At 37.6% G+C, this 19,179-nt stretch overlaps 1 protein-coding gene across 7 annotated transcripts in view; it reads left to right on the top strand.

The window, feature by feature from the left end:
• GPAM (glycerol-3-phosphate acyltransferase, mitochondrial) overlaps window positions 1–17,816 on the top strand; it is a 32,691-nt gene extending 14,875 nt beyond the window's left edge. For 4 of the 7 annotated variants that reach the window (XM_065067018.1, XM_065067020.1, XM_065067019.1 and 1 more), the window contains 12 exons: window positions 685–897; window positions 1,288–1,401; window positions 3,391–3,476; window positions 4,437–4,552; window positions 5,387–5,457; window positions 6,578–6,842; window positions 7,317–7,459; window positions 9,039–9,116; window positions 12,115–12,255; window positions 12,937–13,126; window positions 13,237–13,295; window positions 14,474–17,816. In XM_065067018.1, coding sequence (XP_064923090.1) covers window positions 685–897; window positions 1,288–1,401; window positions 3,391–3,476; window positions 4,437–4,552; window positions 5,387–5,457; window positions 6,578–6,842; window positions 7,317–7,459; window positions 9,039–9,116; window positions 12,115–12,255; window positions 12,937–13,126; window positions 13,237–13,295; window positions 14,474–14,590 — 1,593 coding nt within the window. In that variant the 3' untranslated portion in view covers window positions 14,591–17,816. The remainder of the gene's footprint in view (window positions 1–684; window positions 898–1,287; window positions 1,402–3,390; window positions 3,477–4,436; window positions 4,553–5,386; window positions 5,458–6,577; window positions 6,843–7,316; window positions 7,460–9,038; window positions 9,117–12,114; window positions 12,256–12,936; window positions 13,127–13,236; window positions 13,296–14,473) is intronic. The other 3 variants (XM_065067022.1, XM_065067023.1, XM_065067025.1) reach the window with 1 other exon arrangement.
• The last annotated feature ends 1,363 nt before the right edge of the window (window positions 17,817–19,179 follow it).

The raw sequence follows: 19,179 nt of genomic DNA on the forward strand, positions 1-19,179 counted from the left end.
TGTTTCTGTAGGTAGTGTTTTGTTTGGGTGGCAAGTGGGATAGTGAGTTCCAGCAGTCTGGGGATGTTTTTTACTACTCTGACTTTGTCTTGGGGTTCCTGCTGCAAAAAAAGGATAAATTTTTATATGAAGTCTTGGATTAAGGAATAAGAGAATTGATTGCCCAGGGCCTTTGGGGATGAGAAGATTTTCACATTGCATGATCCTTATTAAAGAAAGTGGAATTAATACTCTCTGAATTAATTATGAACTTAAGCCTTATTCATTTTATTTGTACTGGGACATCTCTACACTGATTGTGTCAACTTAATGGAAGTCTCTGTTAGATGGGTTGATGTAATCTTCTGTGCCATTCAGTATAATATCTGTATTTGCATCTTGGAAGATGGTATGTTCTGAGGAAGCAGAAGAGACTTATGCAAATCAGCTAGATCAACTGTTGCTAGAGTTGCTGTTCTTGAACAAATGGCATTATACTGTTTGTATACTCATGCAAATTCAGTTGCAGTTTGGTCTGGGTTTGTGTCAAGCATTAATTATTGCTTGTGGTTTTTTTTTCATGCCAACTCATGATCTTCTGATGTTTTTAAAAGGAAATGGTTGCTGACAATATATTTCAAATGTGGATTTGCCAGTATAATTAGGTATTTATTTTTTCCTCTTTTCCAATCTTTTTGTATTCAGCACGTAGAAGAATTGTTGAGACAGCAGCAGTTTTTAGAAATATTCTTGGAAGGCACGCGGTCTCGAAGTGGAAAGACATCTGGAGCTAGAGCAGGTCTTTTATCTGTAGTGGTGGATGCTCTCTTCTCAAATGCTACTCCTGACGTCCTAATTATACCTGTGGGAATCTCCTATGATCGCATAATTGAGGGTCACTACAACAGTGAACAGCTGGTAAGAGCAATTGAACAACATGTTTTGCCTAGGGGATTTTCTGTTCATGCGCAGGAAAATGTGTTACATAGTTGAATTATGTGCTAGTAGTCCTCTGTTACTTGTATTTGGTGTTAGCGTTGAAGAGTGTAGAGCCATGAATCACAGAACATCTCTGACAGGGAGTGCTGAGGTATGAGTGACATACTTCCAAATGCAAATTCATGGCATAACAAATAATATGTTCAGCTGGACATAGAAAACAAGAGTTCCCTAGATTTACTTGAAGTTATAAGGTGTGTCAAAAGATTTGGCATTGTTTTGTCTGCTGTTCTATGCATTTTAATTTTAAACATAACCTTTTAAATGCAAATTGGAAAAAAACCCAGAACAACCATCCGTGTTTTCTAGGGCAAGCCTAAGAAGAATGAAAGTCTTTGGAGTATAGCTAGAGGAGTCTTCAGAATGCTGCGGAAGAATTATGGATGTGTCAGAGTAGATTTTGCACAACCATTTTCCTTAAGAGTAAGTTTGATATTTTGAAGATCCTTTTGAAACTTTGACATTTTTGATGTTTCAATAGTGCGACACATTTATTTTGATTTTTCTCTTTGTGGGTTATCATCACTAGTATTATCTGCTCAAGTCTGTTCCAGTGGAACAAAAGTATTGCTGTTTTGCTGAAGCTGTGAGTCTTCGGACAGATGTGTGTTAAGCTGAAATAGTTCCAGAGTTGATATAAAGGGTTGTGTTAGTTTTGAAATGGTGTAAATATTCTCACTGGGTTTTTTTTGTTTGTTTTGTTTTAACAAAGAGTCTTTAACATGATCCTTGTTCCATATAGTAGTTCTTAAAGTTGTAGCGGTATTTGGAGTGGAAGTAAACTGAATACTGTTCTCCAGTTTGAGTAATTGAATGGCTTACACTATTGTTACGGAGGACCATTCATCTCACTGGATTTTTTTAAATTGCAAAGTAATTTAGTAGCTATAAAAGTATAATGGATAATATATCATTAAAATGTGCGTATTCTTTGAAAGTCATAGTTCATTATTAGTTTACAGCTATTACCTGTATTAATTCACTGAATACTGTTGTGTAGTTTCTCAGGGAATGGGGTGGTGCAGTACAAGCTGCCTTCACTTTTAATTTTCCTCTGATCTCTTTGCAGAACCTGCCAGTACTACACTTATCTGCATTTCACTAATCTGTGTTCTGCTACAGTATACCTTATTTTTAGTGTGACTTTAATAAGGTTAGCTGCTGTAATAACAACCTACTAGAATATTATTCAAATTAATCAGATGTTCTTTCTGCCCTACTTTTCTCAGAACAGCAGTAGGTTGGAGAGCTTTGGAGGGTTCAATTACCTCAGCATGAAATTATTGTGACCATCTGCGCTGCGTTGTGGTTAGTGTAGTAGAGAAAGACATTAATTCACATCCAAAGGAAAAGGCTTGGGCTATTCTCATTAGGTAGTTAACAATTGTTCTTGGATCAGGATAAGGAAAAGAGGGTTATCTGCCCTCTTAATCTAGTGAAATGCTAATCACTCTGTACCTTCCTAGCAGCCTCTGACAGGTCTCATTTGTAAATGTATTCATTTTGGTACACCAGAAGGGTAATAAATGACATAAATTGTTTCTGTACACCTTAACCAAGTTTTGCAGAAGTGTAACTGTATTCTTAAATTGAGGTAGGTACATCACTGCAGGTTTTTCTAAAGGAGATGAGCTTTGGGGGTTAATTTTGGGCATCTGCAGCTCTGTGAGCCCAGGCTTAGCAGAGAGTGAGCTGGCTGTGAAAGGCTTTTAAGCAGCTTTCCCAGGAGGGGACTGTTTTCCTGACCAGCAGGTTAAGTGGCTCTTTAGTTTCCCACATGAGTCTTTATAGAAACGGAAAGAACAGAGTGTCCTGAAAGCAGAGTAATGTAAATACTAACCTGTAAGGAGAGGCATTTGGCTTTGGAGAAATTTGGGATTTGAGAATTCCAAGCACGCTGTCCCTTGCCTGCTTGCTGGGTGCTGTCGTTTGTGGCACCGTGAGGGGTCTTGCAGTTGGAGTTTCTACACTGGTGTTTACCTGCGGAGAAGTTCCCTGTCCTGATGTTTGAGGAAAGCAGCAGTGAGCAATAATTACAGTCTCCATGTTGGTTCTAAAAGGGTATTAGGCTTTGCTCTCATTCATGGTAATGAAGGCAGTTCTCATTAATTTAATCATGGAGAAGCTAGGAGTTGTTTCCAGCAGGGTGAGGACAGGGGATACGTATTGTTATAGTGTTTTTATGAAGTATGGATTCCTTGCTGTGGAAAGTTTGCCTTTTCATAAAATAAAGTCAAAGTGGAAAAACTGTTGAAAACTTTTAATTTCTGTGAGCTTATTATGGCTCTTTTAGCTATTTTTCATCACAGTTGCATTTTGGAATAATTGCCTTTTTTATACAATATTATTATCAGTTGAATGCAAGAGTAAGGTGGAGAAAGTACAGAAAAATAACAAGTCTTTTCTTAACAGGAATATGTAAACAGCCAAAGCCAAAAACCTGTGCCTGCTCCTCTTTCTTTGGAACAAGCTTTGTTACCAGCTATACTTCCGTCAAGGTAGAAATTTTTTGGGTATTGGAGGAGGGAGGACAGTTTGGGGTTTGTGTTTTTAGCGTCTTGCATTACATTCCAAGAGTAATCTAATTGTGTGTAGAAAAACTAAAAACTTACACAATTGTAACTGTGCAACTTATTATGAGAGTTGCATTCTTTCTGAGGAGCTCCATTTAAATAAGCTCAAGGAGCCTTTTTTTTTTCTTTATTTTTTTAATTGTAGTGACCTCTGTTCATTTAATTTTAAATTTTATGAAATAACTTAGGGGAATAAATTACACATTTAATGAAAAATGAAAGATTTGGTTTTAAACCTCACAAATATTTCAGGTGGGTTTTGGTGTCATTCCAAAGCAAATAGGGTTTGTGAGTGAGTATCCCTTGCTCAAGGAGGTGACTAACTCAGAAATGTAAAATGGTGCTCAAGGGCTAGATCTGCATTTGATACACAGACACACATTTTCATTGAGGTCTTGGCTTGATTTGTACAAACCTGTGTGGTCTTAGTAGAAAAAAATGTCACTCCTTTATATTTAGAAAGTTGTAGGTCCATAAAAAGACCATTTCTCATTTGTGGAGAGACTGGTCTGGAAACTGCCTTTTAGGCAGATTTGCTTAATCTACAGTTGTACATATTCACTGGAGAGAAAAAAGTTGTGGGGTGCAAATGACGTAATGACAAAGTCAGGAATAGTCGGCAGGACAAGGTGAATGTTTTTGGTAGTTTTATCTTGGATGATTGTTTAGTGTAAAGAAATAATCCGGAAAAGTTGGTAGATATTAAAATTTTTGTGGGGCATGTTATGCATCACATTTTTGTGTCCTTACCAGATTGCATATTGTGGTTTTATTGTGCTGTAATTGAGTTAGTGCATAAAAAAAAAAAAAAAAAATCTGTCTAGGTTATTTTGTATTTTGATCAAAATCTGAATGTCATAATATGAATTTTCATTCTGTATTCAGACCTAATGATACTGTGGATGAAGGTACAGAAGCCTCAGTGCCCAACTCCAGGGACATCACCAGTGAACCCTTCAGAAGAGAACTGATATCCAACTTGGCCGAGCATATTTTGTTCAGTAAGTGTTACAGTATCGCTGTCAGCTACCTGTTTTGTGTTGCTGATTGCATGAACTAACTTGGTGTCTGGTAATGTCATACTTCCCAATTCCCTCCATGCAGGGGATCATCTCATTATCTCAAATGCTTTCTGGGTAATTCTCCATGCTTTGCCTCCCTCCCTCCTCTTCAAAGTTTAATAAACTCTTTCTTATTAAGTACAAGAGGGGGGTTGTTGTTTTTCTTTGTTTGGTTTGGTTTTGGTTTGGGTTTTTTGTGGTGTTGTGGGGTTTTTTTTTGTTTGTTAGTTTGTTTTGTTTTCCGTTTTTGTGTGTGTGTGTGTGTTTTTTGTTTTGTTTTGTTTTTCTCTTTTGTATTCCCTGGACTGATCTTGCTGTACTCTCAAGTGCTTGATTCTCATATGGATACACTGATTTCTTATCACTTCTTGTAAAAAGTTGTTGCAGTGTCTTAATGGCATTATTTAAGGTATTACTCATGTGAACTCATCTAGCTGCATGGACCGGTGTTGCCAGGTTTTACAGGTTATTCAGTGTCCGCTTCAGTCAGTAGATCTGTGATTAGTGGTATAAGAGACGCATACTAAATAGTACTTTACTTAACTTAGTAAACATGGAAGCTTTACCCAGGCTTCTTAGTGTGAGGTACTTTAGTTTGATTTAGATTGTTATTATGCAGGCATAACACACTTTGTATTTCATTCAGAAGGTACAGTTCAGTGCCAATATTGCTATTATTATTATTATTTTTTTTTAAATAATGGGTACTTCTCACTTGTAATGATGTTCTGAACCTCTCAGGTGCTTAACAAGTTTATCTTGTTTTGCCTCTAGCTGCAAACAAGTCCTGTGCTGTGATGTCTACCCACATTGTTGCCTGTTTGCTGCTGTACAGACACAGGCAGGTGAGGCTTCCATGCTGCTTAAATAGCCACATATTACTTTGGTCTTGTTAATTAAAAAAAATAGCATGCATTTTACTATCACATGATACTAATAAAAGAAGAAAGATGCATTTAAATTCAAGTGGATTTCAGGTAGTCTGAGTGCTAATATTTTAGTAGTGGATGCTTGAAGATAAGCCGTTATTGATGGCATGATAATAAACACTCCTGTGGAAATAGATTTTTGTGATTCAAAATGTAGTTACACAATTTTTTTTTAAATATATAATTTTGGTTCATTGTGTTAAGATTGTTTTTTAGATCTTAAAGACATTCACTATTGAATATGCTAGCAACTCTTCTGTTAATTTTCAAATGAAATTTGCTCTTCCTTTGTACTAGAATACTCTGCCATGATGGCAAAATGATAGTAATATTTAACTGAAGTCTTGTGCATAGGGCATGAAAGAGTTATTTTTTTCTCCTACAATAGTGTTTAGCATTTTTTCTGAAATTCCTTCTGTCTCTAATCTGAAACTTTTAATGGACGTAAATCAAGAACAGATTGAAAAGTATTGGTCAGTTTGGTAATCTGCTTAGTCAAGGACAGTATTGCTATTCCTGTCAGTCCAGTCGTTCCCATTTCCTCAAATAATGGGATCAAAGAAGCATTTTACAGTGTGATCTAAAGCCATCTTGACAAAAACCAAGGAAATGAAGTGGTTGAGGAAAAGCTTTTCTTCATGTCCCAAAACAATTGCAGAGGAGTTCTGCTAATTACGGTATTCCCAGATAACTGATCATTCATTTTATAGCAGAGGTAATGGAAATGTATCTCTAACATGTTCTTAAAGAACAAGTCGGGTCTCTGCAGGTGGTGAAATAAACCAGGAAATGAACAAAAAACTTGGATTCCCAAATAGATGCATGGCTTTAAAACCTAATCGCATATAAGTAAAAAATCTGTGGACTATTTTAGCAATATTTCTGTAAAAGAAGGTTTTCTAATACTACTGTTGTGCTTTGGATTTTTGAAAATTAACGGCCTATTTATGTGTTGGCTATATACATGGTTGTGTGGCTTACAGATAAACTCCTATGCAAAAGTTGTTTGACTTTGTGATTCTGATTTTATTTCTAGGGAACTGATCTTTCCAGGTTGGTAGAAGATTTCTTTTCCATGAAGGAGGAGGTCTTAGCCCGTGACTTTGACTTGGGATTTTCAGGGAACTCAGATGACGTTGTCATGCACGCCATCCACTTGCTGGGGAACTGTGTAACCATCACCAACACTAGCCGAAACAACGAGTTCTTCATCACTCCCAGCACAACCATACCTGCTGTCTTTGAACTCAACTTCTACAGCAACGGAGTTCTTCATGTGTTCATTAAAGAGGCCATTATAGGTATGTGTTGGGATTTACTAAGTAAAGTCTTTCTTGTGACCCGTGAAATCGAAGTATCTGCACGGCCCCACAACCCTGTTCCCCTTTCTGCTTCAGTCCATGTTTACCCTAACATAAACTACTTTAAAGTAAACTTGTTTTTTGTTTATGGAATGTTTCCACTCGATTTTTTCCACTATCCTTTATCTTTCTTGGAAGTATTTGTGTATTGGTCACTGCTATGGTCAAGGCACCATCAGAGTTTTGAGCCAACATGGCCAAACCTGTGCTTTGGTCATGAATATTTTCATGAGATTTTGTTTCAATCTGATGGTAATTGGACACAAATGGAATAGTGGTGAATTCTGTTGTTATTCTTCAATTGCATGTATAATGTTTGACTGGTTTTAGTCCTAGAAAGAGACACAAACATTTTAAGTTTGCTATAGAGCTCTTTGGAAAAATAAACTTTGCTAATGCTTGTTTCTGCTTTAGCCTGCAGTCTTCATGCGGTTCAGAGTAGGAGGTACAGAAATGGTACCAGCAGTGCTTCTCCCAGTTTGATTAGTCAGGAACACCTGGTCCGAAAAGCTGCCAGCTTGTGTTACTTGCTTTCTAATGAATTTACTGTATCTTTGGTAAGTAATTGCATTAGTTGTCCATGTTTCAAATTTTTGTTCTGTTTATAACTGCGTATTACTTTAAAATGAATTGATGTTTTCTTCGAGTGTCACAGTTCTGATATGTTCCCTGCAAGTACAGCCTGATGGTAATGGGTATCAAGAGATTGAATGTAATTTGAAAAAGGAAGATAGTGTTCCCGTTCGCTTCAAGGAAACGTCTGAACATTTGAACAGATGTAGTTCCATCAGAACGTTTCATCAAAAAGGTGTTTGGCCTAAAATAACCTGTGAATGAACTTGCCAAACTCCCGTCATTACCTTGTTACCTTGCAAGGTGCGACGAAGTGGGTCGATGGGGTCGCAGGGGTACAGGCTGAGCGCACGGTGCTGCTCGGGCAGGTGCTCATGTGGGCGATGGAGGCTGAGCCTGCAGCGTTCCTGCTGCGCTGCCCTCAGCCCTTTTCCAAGGGAGAAAAGCTGCTCACTGTCTCTGTCAGCATCTCACAACTTGAGGCTGGGCATTTTAATGCCTTCTAAAGGATTTTATGTCGCTTCCATCATTACAACATCACAACTGTATCTGCGTTCTGCCCAAACTATTTAAATAACTTTTTTTTATACTTAAACACAAGTCTTTTAGAGTGCCCAACTCACATGAGTTTGCATAGATGATTGGAATTATGTTGGGAACTAAGGCTCCAGATTCTATAGATATTTTTAATTTACATAGGAGTGCAATAAGCACAGTATGCCACACCTGGTATTCAGTGGCAATTTTAAGCGGCCTGAGTTTGTTTTTGGTACAAAACACTGAAGAGAGCTGATGTTCTCAGTTTTCAGACACTCTGTATATTTACACTCTGTATACTTGCAATTTTATATGCTATATGTTTTTTTCTTATATGTAGAAGTTACTTAGAATTCCAGAGATTCTTGAATTAGTTCTTAAACTTGCACACATTTCTGGCTCATGCCTTTTTAAATTAAGCATAAGCCACATGTATTATTTTTGTCTGGGCAGTAATGTAGCTCATGTGCTGCAGTTCTTTAGTAATCTTGTCCTGTTTTCAGAGTTAATAATTGACTATTATTTTTTTAACTTAGAAAATACTTCCTACATGACTGTGAACAGTGTAAAAGAGGTTGTTTTTTATTCAGAGTTTCAAAACACATAAGGGAGTTTCTCAAAAGTGTATTTTCCTTTAAATTCCAACTGAATCACTGGTATGAGTCTCAGTGTTTTCAGTTTTATGATGCTTTTATTCCAGAACCATTAACAAACTAAAATTTGGTTAGAGGTGATTAAAAGGGGAGAATATTTAATGTGGTTTTCTACCAGTGTAGTAATGCATTTCTTCAAAACGTTGGCCAAATTTAAAATATTATATTTCACTGTAATTTTTCTAACATCTGCCTGTCTGCCAGGATAAACAAAAGAATGGTGCATTGGGATTATGCTGGTAAATGCTTAATAACTTGCTTAAAGGAATTATACTGCTGTATCTAAGACATTTGTAGTGAACAGGGAACTGGCGTTGCCATAATGGGAGTAATGGCTGTGGTGTTTTCAGTGTGTTTCTTTTCTGTTGTGCAGCCTTGCCAGGTGATATATCAAGTTTGCCACGAATCTGTGGAAAGGCTGATACAATATGGCATTCTTCTGGTGGCCGAGGTAAGGTGGTAGAGATACTAAATGAGGTTTGTTTCTTGTACTTCATTTTAACCATTTAGTTCTGAGTCTTGTTGTAAATATATGCTGTTACTGAATGCTTGAAACAACAAATTCAGAACTGATTCTACTTCATTCCTGCCTATATAAGCATCAGACATTTTGTTGCATTCATCCTGCGATGCTATGAATGACCCTGTGTGTAATTTCATGGTACCATTAAGCCTACTAAGCAAGACATACTTTATACTGTCTTGTATTAATTTCATTTACTGTCTTTGATTTATCTTCTTATTGGGGCCCTTTCAAATTGCAGCATGGCTGCATGGATGTTTATTTTCTGCTCTAAAGGAGTCAGTAGTCCAGATCTTTTGTCATTATTTGGTTCCTTTGCATCAATCTCAGAATTACTGTGAACCTCCTCTGCTGGCACAATGTGCAGTTTCAGGCATGAACTGGTGGTGCAATGTGACAGTGTAAATAAATCTTGCGGACTAAGAGGCAGCTGGCTCAGCACACCTTTGCTTCCCAAACTTTATTGTGTGCAGCAAACAAACCTTTGTGCCCAGGGGGAAGCAACAAAATTTAAAGAGGATGTGGAAAAAAGTTACAGATTTGGCTGCTCTCATCTTGCAGCTCTCTGGTTTCTAAAGAGGCCAGGGCTGCTTCTGGTGGATTTGTTCATGGCCACTGCTTCACTCTGGTCTTGCCTTTTGACACATGCTTCTTTTCTTAATATATGCAGCCATAGGTACTATTTACTTGATACACCTGGATATTAAACATTCTTCTCCTCTGGAGTTACTACTGCTTGCTTTTTATCCAAAGTACTGACATGTTGTCACGCATTAAATTGTAATCATTATTAGATAAAACGAAAAATGAATGCTCATCAGAGGATTAGGAAGAAATGTGTATGTTCCATGCCTGGGGACAGATGAGGAAATAGGTGTGGACAGCAGTAGATATGTACCGCTGTCTACTCAAGCATTAAACCTGCCTTGTGGGTTCTTCTATAAGTTTTAGTTGCTGAGTCTGGTACTTCGCTGTTTATAGCCGGGATGTAGCTAGCTATTAGGCAGTATATAAATATCTGTCTCTGTTGTCTGATATACACCACCAGTGCAACACTGATACCCACCACCAGTGAATCCTTTAAAAAGGAGATGTATTCTGTCAGTAAATTTTTTTAACCTTTGAAAACATCTGTACCTGCTTGCTTCTTTTAACTTGTTAAGAGTTAGCGTACTCAGCCCAAACACTATAAGCAACAGTTGTTTCATAACTTCAGACAGACTGGAAGTGTTTGTGGGCTTTTTACAACCTCTTCTCCAAGAAAGAGGTAGCTAGCTTCTGCCTCTTCTAATTATTTCAGTTTACTGCTGACATTAACATATTGATAAATTTCACATTTAATTGAGCTTGATTGATCCAAGCTTTTTTTTTTTTTCCCCAATTCTTTTCCTGTGATTCTAGTGTCTACTTCAAAAACTAAGAAATATTCCTAACACATAATGATCTATGGTGTTTCATATTATCTCTTATCTTGTGGCGTTTACTTCGCTCAAAATAAAACATTCGATCAGAGTATAAGATTGGAAGGATGCCATTCTTCATTTTCTGCAGAGGCCTTTTTCTGTGTCATGAATATAATGACAGTAATCACATCTATGAGGTGTCATTTTCCATTTGTTTTAGTCTTGCCTGATTCTCATTTCTGAATGGAATAACTGTATTGGGAGGGGTCTTTCCCCAGTGACTTAGAACTGGTGACCTTTGAAAAATCTTCCTGTTCTAGTACTTTGGGCAAAACAAATAATGCTGAGTGATTGACACTAAGGGTTCCCTTATTCTTTCAAATGTATGTTTACTGTCTCTCAAACTAATTTCGGAAGATGTGTTGATGAAATTGAATGTCACATCAGACATGGATCAGTCAGGTGGAATATTTCTGTTGCATCTCAGTTACTGTACACCTGAATTTCTGACATACCTGCATTGTTGCACAACAGAATACAATCACTGTTCAAGTACATCCGGTATGTACATATGTGTCGCTTGTGCTTATTGTCTCTGGCAGATTACCTCACTATGCCCTTGCAAGGGTACTTTACAATACTATACAACTTTACAAAGCACTTTACTAACTAATGGTTTTACTAAAATAGTTGATCTTACTAAACAGATGAAAAGCAAACAAACTCTTTTCCTCTCACAATATTCAAGTTAAGAAATTCCAAGTGGCATTGCAGACTCATCTCAAAAGCCTGCAGAAATGTATATTAGTACTTACCTAAGACACCTACCTGCTAATAGGTGTAAACCTGTGTCTTACTCTGAGGGTGGACTACTGTGGGGCATTTGTAGGCTCATCTTGGATGGTGCTAGTCAAGGTGATTAGCGGAAGGGAATGGCTGTGGTGCAGCAGGTAGAGAGGTCTTAGTGTCTCAATGTAATCAAGGTTTAAACATTTTTGGGCTTTTGTGATTAAAACTGGCTCATTACAACCAATATCTTACATGGGGACAAATACAAGAACGGCATCATTAGAGGCAGTGAGTTACCACTCCCAAATAGCAATTTGTGGCATTCTACATTATTGAGATTTTAGCTATTGTAATGTAATAACACAGAGTTGAATACTCTGTAAGGCCACAGTAGTACAGAGATTAGCAACATCCACATCCAGATAGCAACTCAACTTCTTGTCCTAACACAACTGAAAACACTTTCTTGGAAACTGCCACTGCATGGCCTCTGGTAGGAATATTCAGCAACGCTTGCTAAGATTTTCACTTTTTATGTTACAGGCAAACTAAAAAACAGTCTTACTCACCGAATGTCTCTTCTCTCTTCTTATCTCAACACTATCTATAGTAGGGTCTCACCTGCTTTCATTAAATATTGGACTGATTAAGTCAGATGAGATGATAAAATAAATGTATTTTTTGCCTGGATATGGGTTTTTTACCTGTTTACCACCTTGTATTTCAAATTTAAGCAGGATGATCAGGAGGATGTTAGCCCCAGTCTTACAGAGCAGCAGTGGGATAAAAAACTCCCTGAGCCATTATCTTGGAGAAGTGACGAGGAAGATGAAGACAGTGATTTTGGAGAAGAGCAGAGAGATTGCTACCTAAAGGTAATATTTTCCTAACTACTAACATTGAGGCCTGTTGCAAGAGATTAGCTTGGGAGGGATATGCAGTGTTAGTATTTTGCTAATAAGTAACACCTTTCTCTGCTTCTCATGTGGAAAACAGCTGAAGAAACACCAAGTAATCTTACAGGCAGATGAAAGGGCAGTGGTTAGTGTCATGAAAACTAAAAAAGGCTCAAGTGTCTTGGTGTCTAAATGTTTTTATTCTTCACTAATGCTGCACCCTCTAAAAGAGGCATATGTGGTTTATATCTTCAGCCTAAAATTCACTTCATAGATTGATCATGTTGATTTCAGACATGACCAGTTTTCTCACAGGGCTGACGCAAATGCTTTTAAAGGGTATCTTACTAACACTTGGAAACTTATGTCCATCTCCATGGGTGTATGGCAGCCCTTCTGAGGTGTCTTTAATTTTTTGTTAGGAAAATAGTTATTAATATCGTGGAGGAGAAAAAAGTGGCATTGACCTGTGATGTGCAGTGCCCGTTGTGTCCCTTGCGGTAAACTGCTCCTTTGCTATACTTCCATAATGTGCTGTGCCCCCGTACTCCTTTTTGTACTAGGAATTATTTGGGCTGCCGTTTTGGTGTGTGCTGTGCTGCAGGTTGTTTCATTTTTCTGCTAGTCTCTGTCACTCAGATTCTGATTACCCTTTCTTAGGTGAGCCAGTCTCAAGAGCACCAGCAGTACATCACTTTCCTGCAGAGGTTGTTGGGACCTTTACTGGAGGCGTATAGCTCTGCTGTCATCTTCGTGCACAATTTTACTGGTCCCGTTACAGAGTCTGAATATGTTCAGAAGTTACACAGGCACTTAATAAGCAGGACAGAGAAGAATGTTGCTGTATATGGTATGTTTAACTGGTTTTGGAACTGGATTTGATTCATTCTGATCCTCTTAGAATAAAATAGCCCAAATTCAGCTGCAGTTTTTTTACCTCTGTGTTTTCTTTTCTTACAGCTGAGAGTGCTACCTACAGTCACGTGAAAAACGCAGTGAAGGTCTTTAAGGAAATTGGGGTAAGTGTTCAGTGATCGAATTTGGAGACTGTTAAGTTTAATTTTAATAATCAGTGCAGCTTTGACAATTCATGGAACCTGTTTGGTGTCAGTGTAAAATCCATGAATGTATCTGTGCACGTGTTGTGGGTTTTGAGCATTTTGCTTTCCTTAAGGTTCAGGGCTTTAGGAGAAGAGCACACACTGCAGAACAGGCACTTCTTGCCCCTGAGAAAACCTTTGTGGATGAGGACTAGGCAAATAGGCATTTTTATTCACACCGAATTAAGTTTCTCTGTTCTATTCCATCTACTTATTGGGCATCAGTGACAATGTTGGAAGGCTGAGAATATCCCCTGTGCCTAGTGACAGCTAAATATAAGTTTGAAGGACTACTTAAATCTAAAAGTTTTATTTACTGAATTTTGGCTTAGCAGTGATTGATGGTGCAGCAGAACCATCCTAATAGACCTCCAGTGTCCACCATGAGAATATAGATAATCTTTAACACATTAGTTTTGCACTTCACCACTATCATTTTGTATTTTAAACTGCCTATGTAAATCTTGCAAATGCAGAGTTTCTTTCACCAGAATGGCCTGGCTTCCTGAATGCCAGATGGGATATAGCATTATAATTTTGAAATCATCAGCATTTAGGCAAAGTATTGCTAGACAAGAGTGTTGAAGTCTTTGTCCTTGAATTCTGCTGTGTTAAATAATTCAACAATAGTTAGCCTATAGTAAAGTATCTTCCTCCGGACTGTGAGAGCTGTGAAGAAAGCACATACCAAATCCATCATTTTAATGTAGCTTATTCTACTGTTGGAAAAGTGGAACTAGACGGCATCTGCTGAGCATCTATTCAGAGCATAACATCCGAAATCTTGTTTTCAAAGTACTTACACTTTCAGCTCTTTTGCCTTTTGAGTGTGTGTTTTATTCCTCACTGTTAGGAGTTGGCTGCTTATCACACATTGCTTATTTCTCAGTTTCTTTTCTTCCCTACCACTTGAAGGGCTTCAACATTGAGTGGAATTGAATGATAGGCATTGCCATCTAAGCTGTCAGGAAAGGGGGGGTAAATAAAAGGTCTTGTAAATGAGGGCAAATTTAGTATGGACCATAAACCTTTCATCACTAAAGAAAGGAGGTTCCTTGGATGTGGTGATACTCACATATATTCATGCTGTGCTTTAGGTTTTCAATCAGACGAAACAAAGACGAGACATCATTTTGGAACTAAGCACTACGTTCCTACCTCAGCGCAACAGGCAAAAACTACTGGAATTCATCATGAGCTTCATGGTATTATAGACCACATATAGCACCTTTGTCCAGGGACGTGAGGACAGGTTTTGAAATGTGTCAAAGCCTGGGGACATTTGCTAATCCTTCAAAGTGTAAGGTGCCACTGTCTGGGTAAGGCCTTCTCTGACTTGAACTACTGGAAGACAAGTGCCTTCTTATGTATGCATTTATGGGTTTCTTACGGTCCCAATCCTGTGGTAATAACAGTGATACTCAGATGACACTTTGGATACAAGTAATTAAACATGTTGCAAAAAATAAGATAAATTATTAGAATTAGATTTAAGATGAAGAGTGAAATTTTATCAGTGTTATGTTTTAAATATGTTTTAAATCTAAAGACTGTGACAGATGCACAAATACACACATTTGTGATCTGTAGCTAACCCTGAGATCTTGAGTTTAGTGGCAACACAGCTTATGGCATAAACAAGTAACTTTCATTCCAATTCAGTTTTATTCTTTTAAAGAAATAGTTTAAAATTTTTGCTTAGGCAGTTATATATTTCATGGATAAAGCCATAGTTTTTCATAAATGTCAACATAAATGCCAAAATTCTAATGAGAATAACAGTTATGGACATCTAAGAATAATGATCATGTAGCAGATGATTGTGAGAAACATTGTTAGCAGGCACACCTTGCACTATTAGAACTGTGTGGTGCAGTGATGAATTGCACTCTTCACTGCTGTCATGAAGAATGTGAGAGAGGCATTCTTGTTTTTATTGTGGCATCTGTCATTCAGCCAGATGAAAGTCAGGAGAAAGTTGCCTGAATGTGAATATCTTGTAAAATCATAGATTGTTATTTAATTGAAAAAAGCTATTAAGTTAGTTTTGTTTTGTTTTTTAATTAATAGGATGTCAGTTTTGCTTTTTTAAAAGTGGAGTAAACACTTGATTTGGTGAAGTAATTTTTAGTTTTGGCTCTAAAAATTTCAGCAATAACTTCTGCATTTCTTTGGAAACAAGTGTTCACATTCTGTTCTGCTGCTGAGCAGATCTGAATTGGCATGAAGTAGTAGTCTCGAGAAACACAGAAATATCATAAACAATGTATTTTGACCCTGATCTAAATGAATTACAAAAATTCACAAACAAAACTGAATGATGAATAAATCCTATCCTGTGAAACAGGACTATGGCCTTGCGATTTGATCCCTTTGCGTGGAGGACTTGCACTGTAGACTTCATCTTCTCTTCATGGAAGTGGAGGTTAGATTGCAACCTGTAGTCCTGTATTTTAGTACAGCTGATCTAGCTGAAGCAATAACTTGGTGGTATGTGAAGCTGGTTTGCTTGTGCAATGTGTTTTTCCTCATTTAGCTTACCTTCTATGTGAGGAAAATCAAGAAGTTCAATTACTACAATGTTTCTCTTGATTCTCACGTCCTGCCCTCTGAGCAGAAAATCCCCAGAACTTCATCATGTAGTTTCTGTTGCTGAACATAAATACAGAGAAGCGAACTTGAATCCCAGCATTTGCACTGTTATGCCAGCACAAAACTGATGCACACACTTTGAGTTTGTGGCCAAGGAGCTTGCGTTTGTACTGCACATTTGTCAACAAGAATATTTCTGTACATTTTTTTATTAAATGCTATTAATATTTGAAACCTGCAATTTATAGTTTATTAGCATTATACTGTTAGCACTGTGAAATGCATGTGTTTTGTCACTAAACCAGGTGCTCTACAACACTTAAAGAATTTCTGAACCAAAGCTACGTTAATGCAGATAGAAACTGACCCCAGGGTCGCTTTTGTTCTTACATCCTTCTGTTGTCTCTGCAGGATAGTGACTACATCGCATATAATTTGTTTTGTGAAGTCTACTAGCATTTAGAAACCAGTTTCATCTCATACTAGCTGATGTGCGTTGTTTGTTAACCTGATGAATGCTCTGTACAACAGTTGTTGCTGATGGCTTCCATTTAATGTCAAAAAAAGACTAGGTGCTTCTGAATAATGAGCTCTCGTAGTTTACTGCATTTCAGTAAATCTGAAGTGTACTAACAGTGAAGATTGTACATAAAAAAGATGTTAAAAAATGAAGCAATATGAAGCAAACAAAACTTGACTCATTTTCTTAAGAATGTTCTACCAACTGATGTATTACTGTAAAACCCAGGAGTACTGTGGTCACTGGAGTGTTCTGGCTAGATGTTGCAACCTGGATAACGTATGGCTTTCATTAAAAAAAAATAAATCAGTGAGTTGGTAAGATAATAATGCATGTGAACACACATTAATGAATACATTTAGTATGGAGAGGGAGGGGGCGACTTTAAAACGGGCTTGGTTTTGTGTGGAAAAACCACCTGCATGTGAGAAGTTAGTACTATGAACCATATGCCACTGGAAGCCTTTGCATTCTGCAGCAAGTGTGTATGTATACATATATATGCAAGCGTGTATGTTATGACACACAAAAACTATGCTTTTCCCTGAAAGTTAAGCACAGAATATAAAATTATCAGGCTGTAACAGTCAAAAACTAAAACCAACACTTTTGCACTGTATTTACACCTTCAGTGTCTTCTGATTTTATTAACCTGTCATGTTTCCTTTGCTGATAGAATGCCAGGTTGAGTTAATTTCAGTAAAGTTAACCAGTAAAGAAGAAAGGACTGGCCCTGAATTACCAGAAGTGTATTTTAAGACTCTCCTCATACACAGACTTACACGAGTCTCTTCATTCTTTTGACCGCATTACTCAGGTGTGCAAGTCTTTTTGGGCCAGGATCTTTCATGATATGAGAAACTTAATCTTTCCATATGCATCCTATAGGTCGCACATTTTTTAGAGTGATGGAAATGTAGAACTCCACTTCCCATGCTGCCACAGATACCCAGGCCCCCAGGGGCCATATACTTGTTAATACATTTACTTTCTACTCACAATGACATCGGAGACAGACCTGCCTTCTCTTTGATAGTATAGGGCTTTATTCATCAATCTTTGATTAGGAAGCATGTGCACACATGTGCTCACCTGGCTGCCTGCTCCACAGACAAGTGTCAGAATCACCATGGAGAAGAAGGTTGAGCTGGGAGCTGATGTAAGATACTGTTGCTCTTGTGTTTCTGTGCTCATGAGCCTGATACTGCTTCCTTGAGAATGTCACCACGTTTTACCTGTTATGTGTAATGCTGTGTCTGTTGTAGAAGCACAGAGGTGTACTGGAGTAATTTTAATAAATTAAACGGTTTGCTAATGACATTTAACAACCTCTTCTAGTGTCTTTTGTTTGTGTGGGGTTTTTTTGTTTGTTTGGGTTTTCTTGTGTTTGGGTTTTTTGTTATGTTGGGTTTTGTTTGTTTGTTTTTAAATAACCTGCTAAGATAATTAATTTGATAACTTTATCCCCTTCTCTGTAATTTCTGAAATAAAATGATGAAAAGCTTTCATTGTAGATCTGTCTCTGCCAATTTGTGTGCTGGAGCAGAACCATTTAAAAAGCGGATTGAGATGACAAGCTGACTCCTGAGTCACTGTTTTGTTGTGGTGTGGAGGTGCCATTTTGCTTCTGTGTCCCCAGCCCCACAAGGCTCTTGGACATGGCTTCTTCTATTATAGGCACTGAAAGTTCTCTTGCTCCACAAGGAGAGCTGGGTCGTTCCAGAGTCTGGGATACCTCTCTGATGCTGCAGACTGTCCCTTCTCATGGCGATTTCCAGCTGACCCAGGGTGCAATAAGCACCTGTCAGTAATTCTGGCAGCATCTGACAAATGGGAATCAATTGGAGCAGGGCTGTAATAGAATAAAACCTGCACAGATGATCATTACTTAAATTGAGAAGGAGGGATGCTGCTTCACCCTTCAGAAAAAAAATGAAAGTTGTAATCAACTGGTTCTTTAAGAGGCCTCTAGCAATGTTCATATGCAAGCAAGGCTTGACTAATTGACAACTCCAGGCTGAGGCAGGAAACTAAAATTCAATTATTGACAATAGCTTGAAAAAACCCAATTCTTATTGGTGATGACCTTACATGTTATTCTTTCTGTAAATGTCTTCCTATTTCTCAGTCTTTTAAAATCCCAGATGTCAGATAAAGCACTTATCTCTGTTTTTTGCTTAATTCAGTTTTCTTGTAATAAAAGCTTGTCAGGCTTATTTAGAAGGATCACTTGATTTGAGTTCTCTGCTTTGTTCTGTCTTATGGTACACCAAGTTTTCAGCAGCCCTGCATTTTGAAGGTAGGATCCACACTGATCTGAATTGCTGCTTGAAACATCTATTTTTTAGTCTTTTAGAGAAGTTCATTGTACTTTGCATTTGCTGGGTGAGACCTGTTGTCCTTATTAATTCTTCTGTAAAGCTGGCCCCCAATGTGATTGTCCTTAAAGTATCAGAGTTGATGCTGTCATTAGAACAAAGAACTTTCTTGCTTTTTGGAAGAAACATATGAAATGTTCATCGCTGCATTTTATGTTGGAATTCAGACCTGAGAGACCATAAATCCCAAAGAGATTGATAGTTTTCATCTGTCTTAAAGCATTGACAGTTACGGAAACAAAATGTATTTAATTATCATATTAGTTATACAAATACATGTGTATGTGATTATGCAATGAAAAATTTCAAAAGA

Source organism: Columba livia, chromosome 6 (genome assembly GCF_036013475.1).
Source record: "Columba livia isolate bColLiv1 breed racing homer chromosome 6, bColLiv1.pat.W.v2, whole genome shotgun sequence".
NCBI lineage: Eukaryota > Metazoa > Chordata > Aves > Columbiformes > Columbidae > Columba > Columba livia.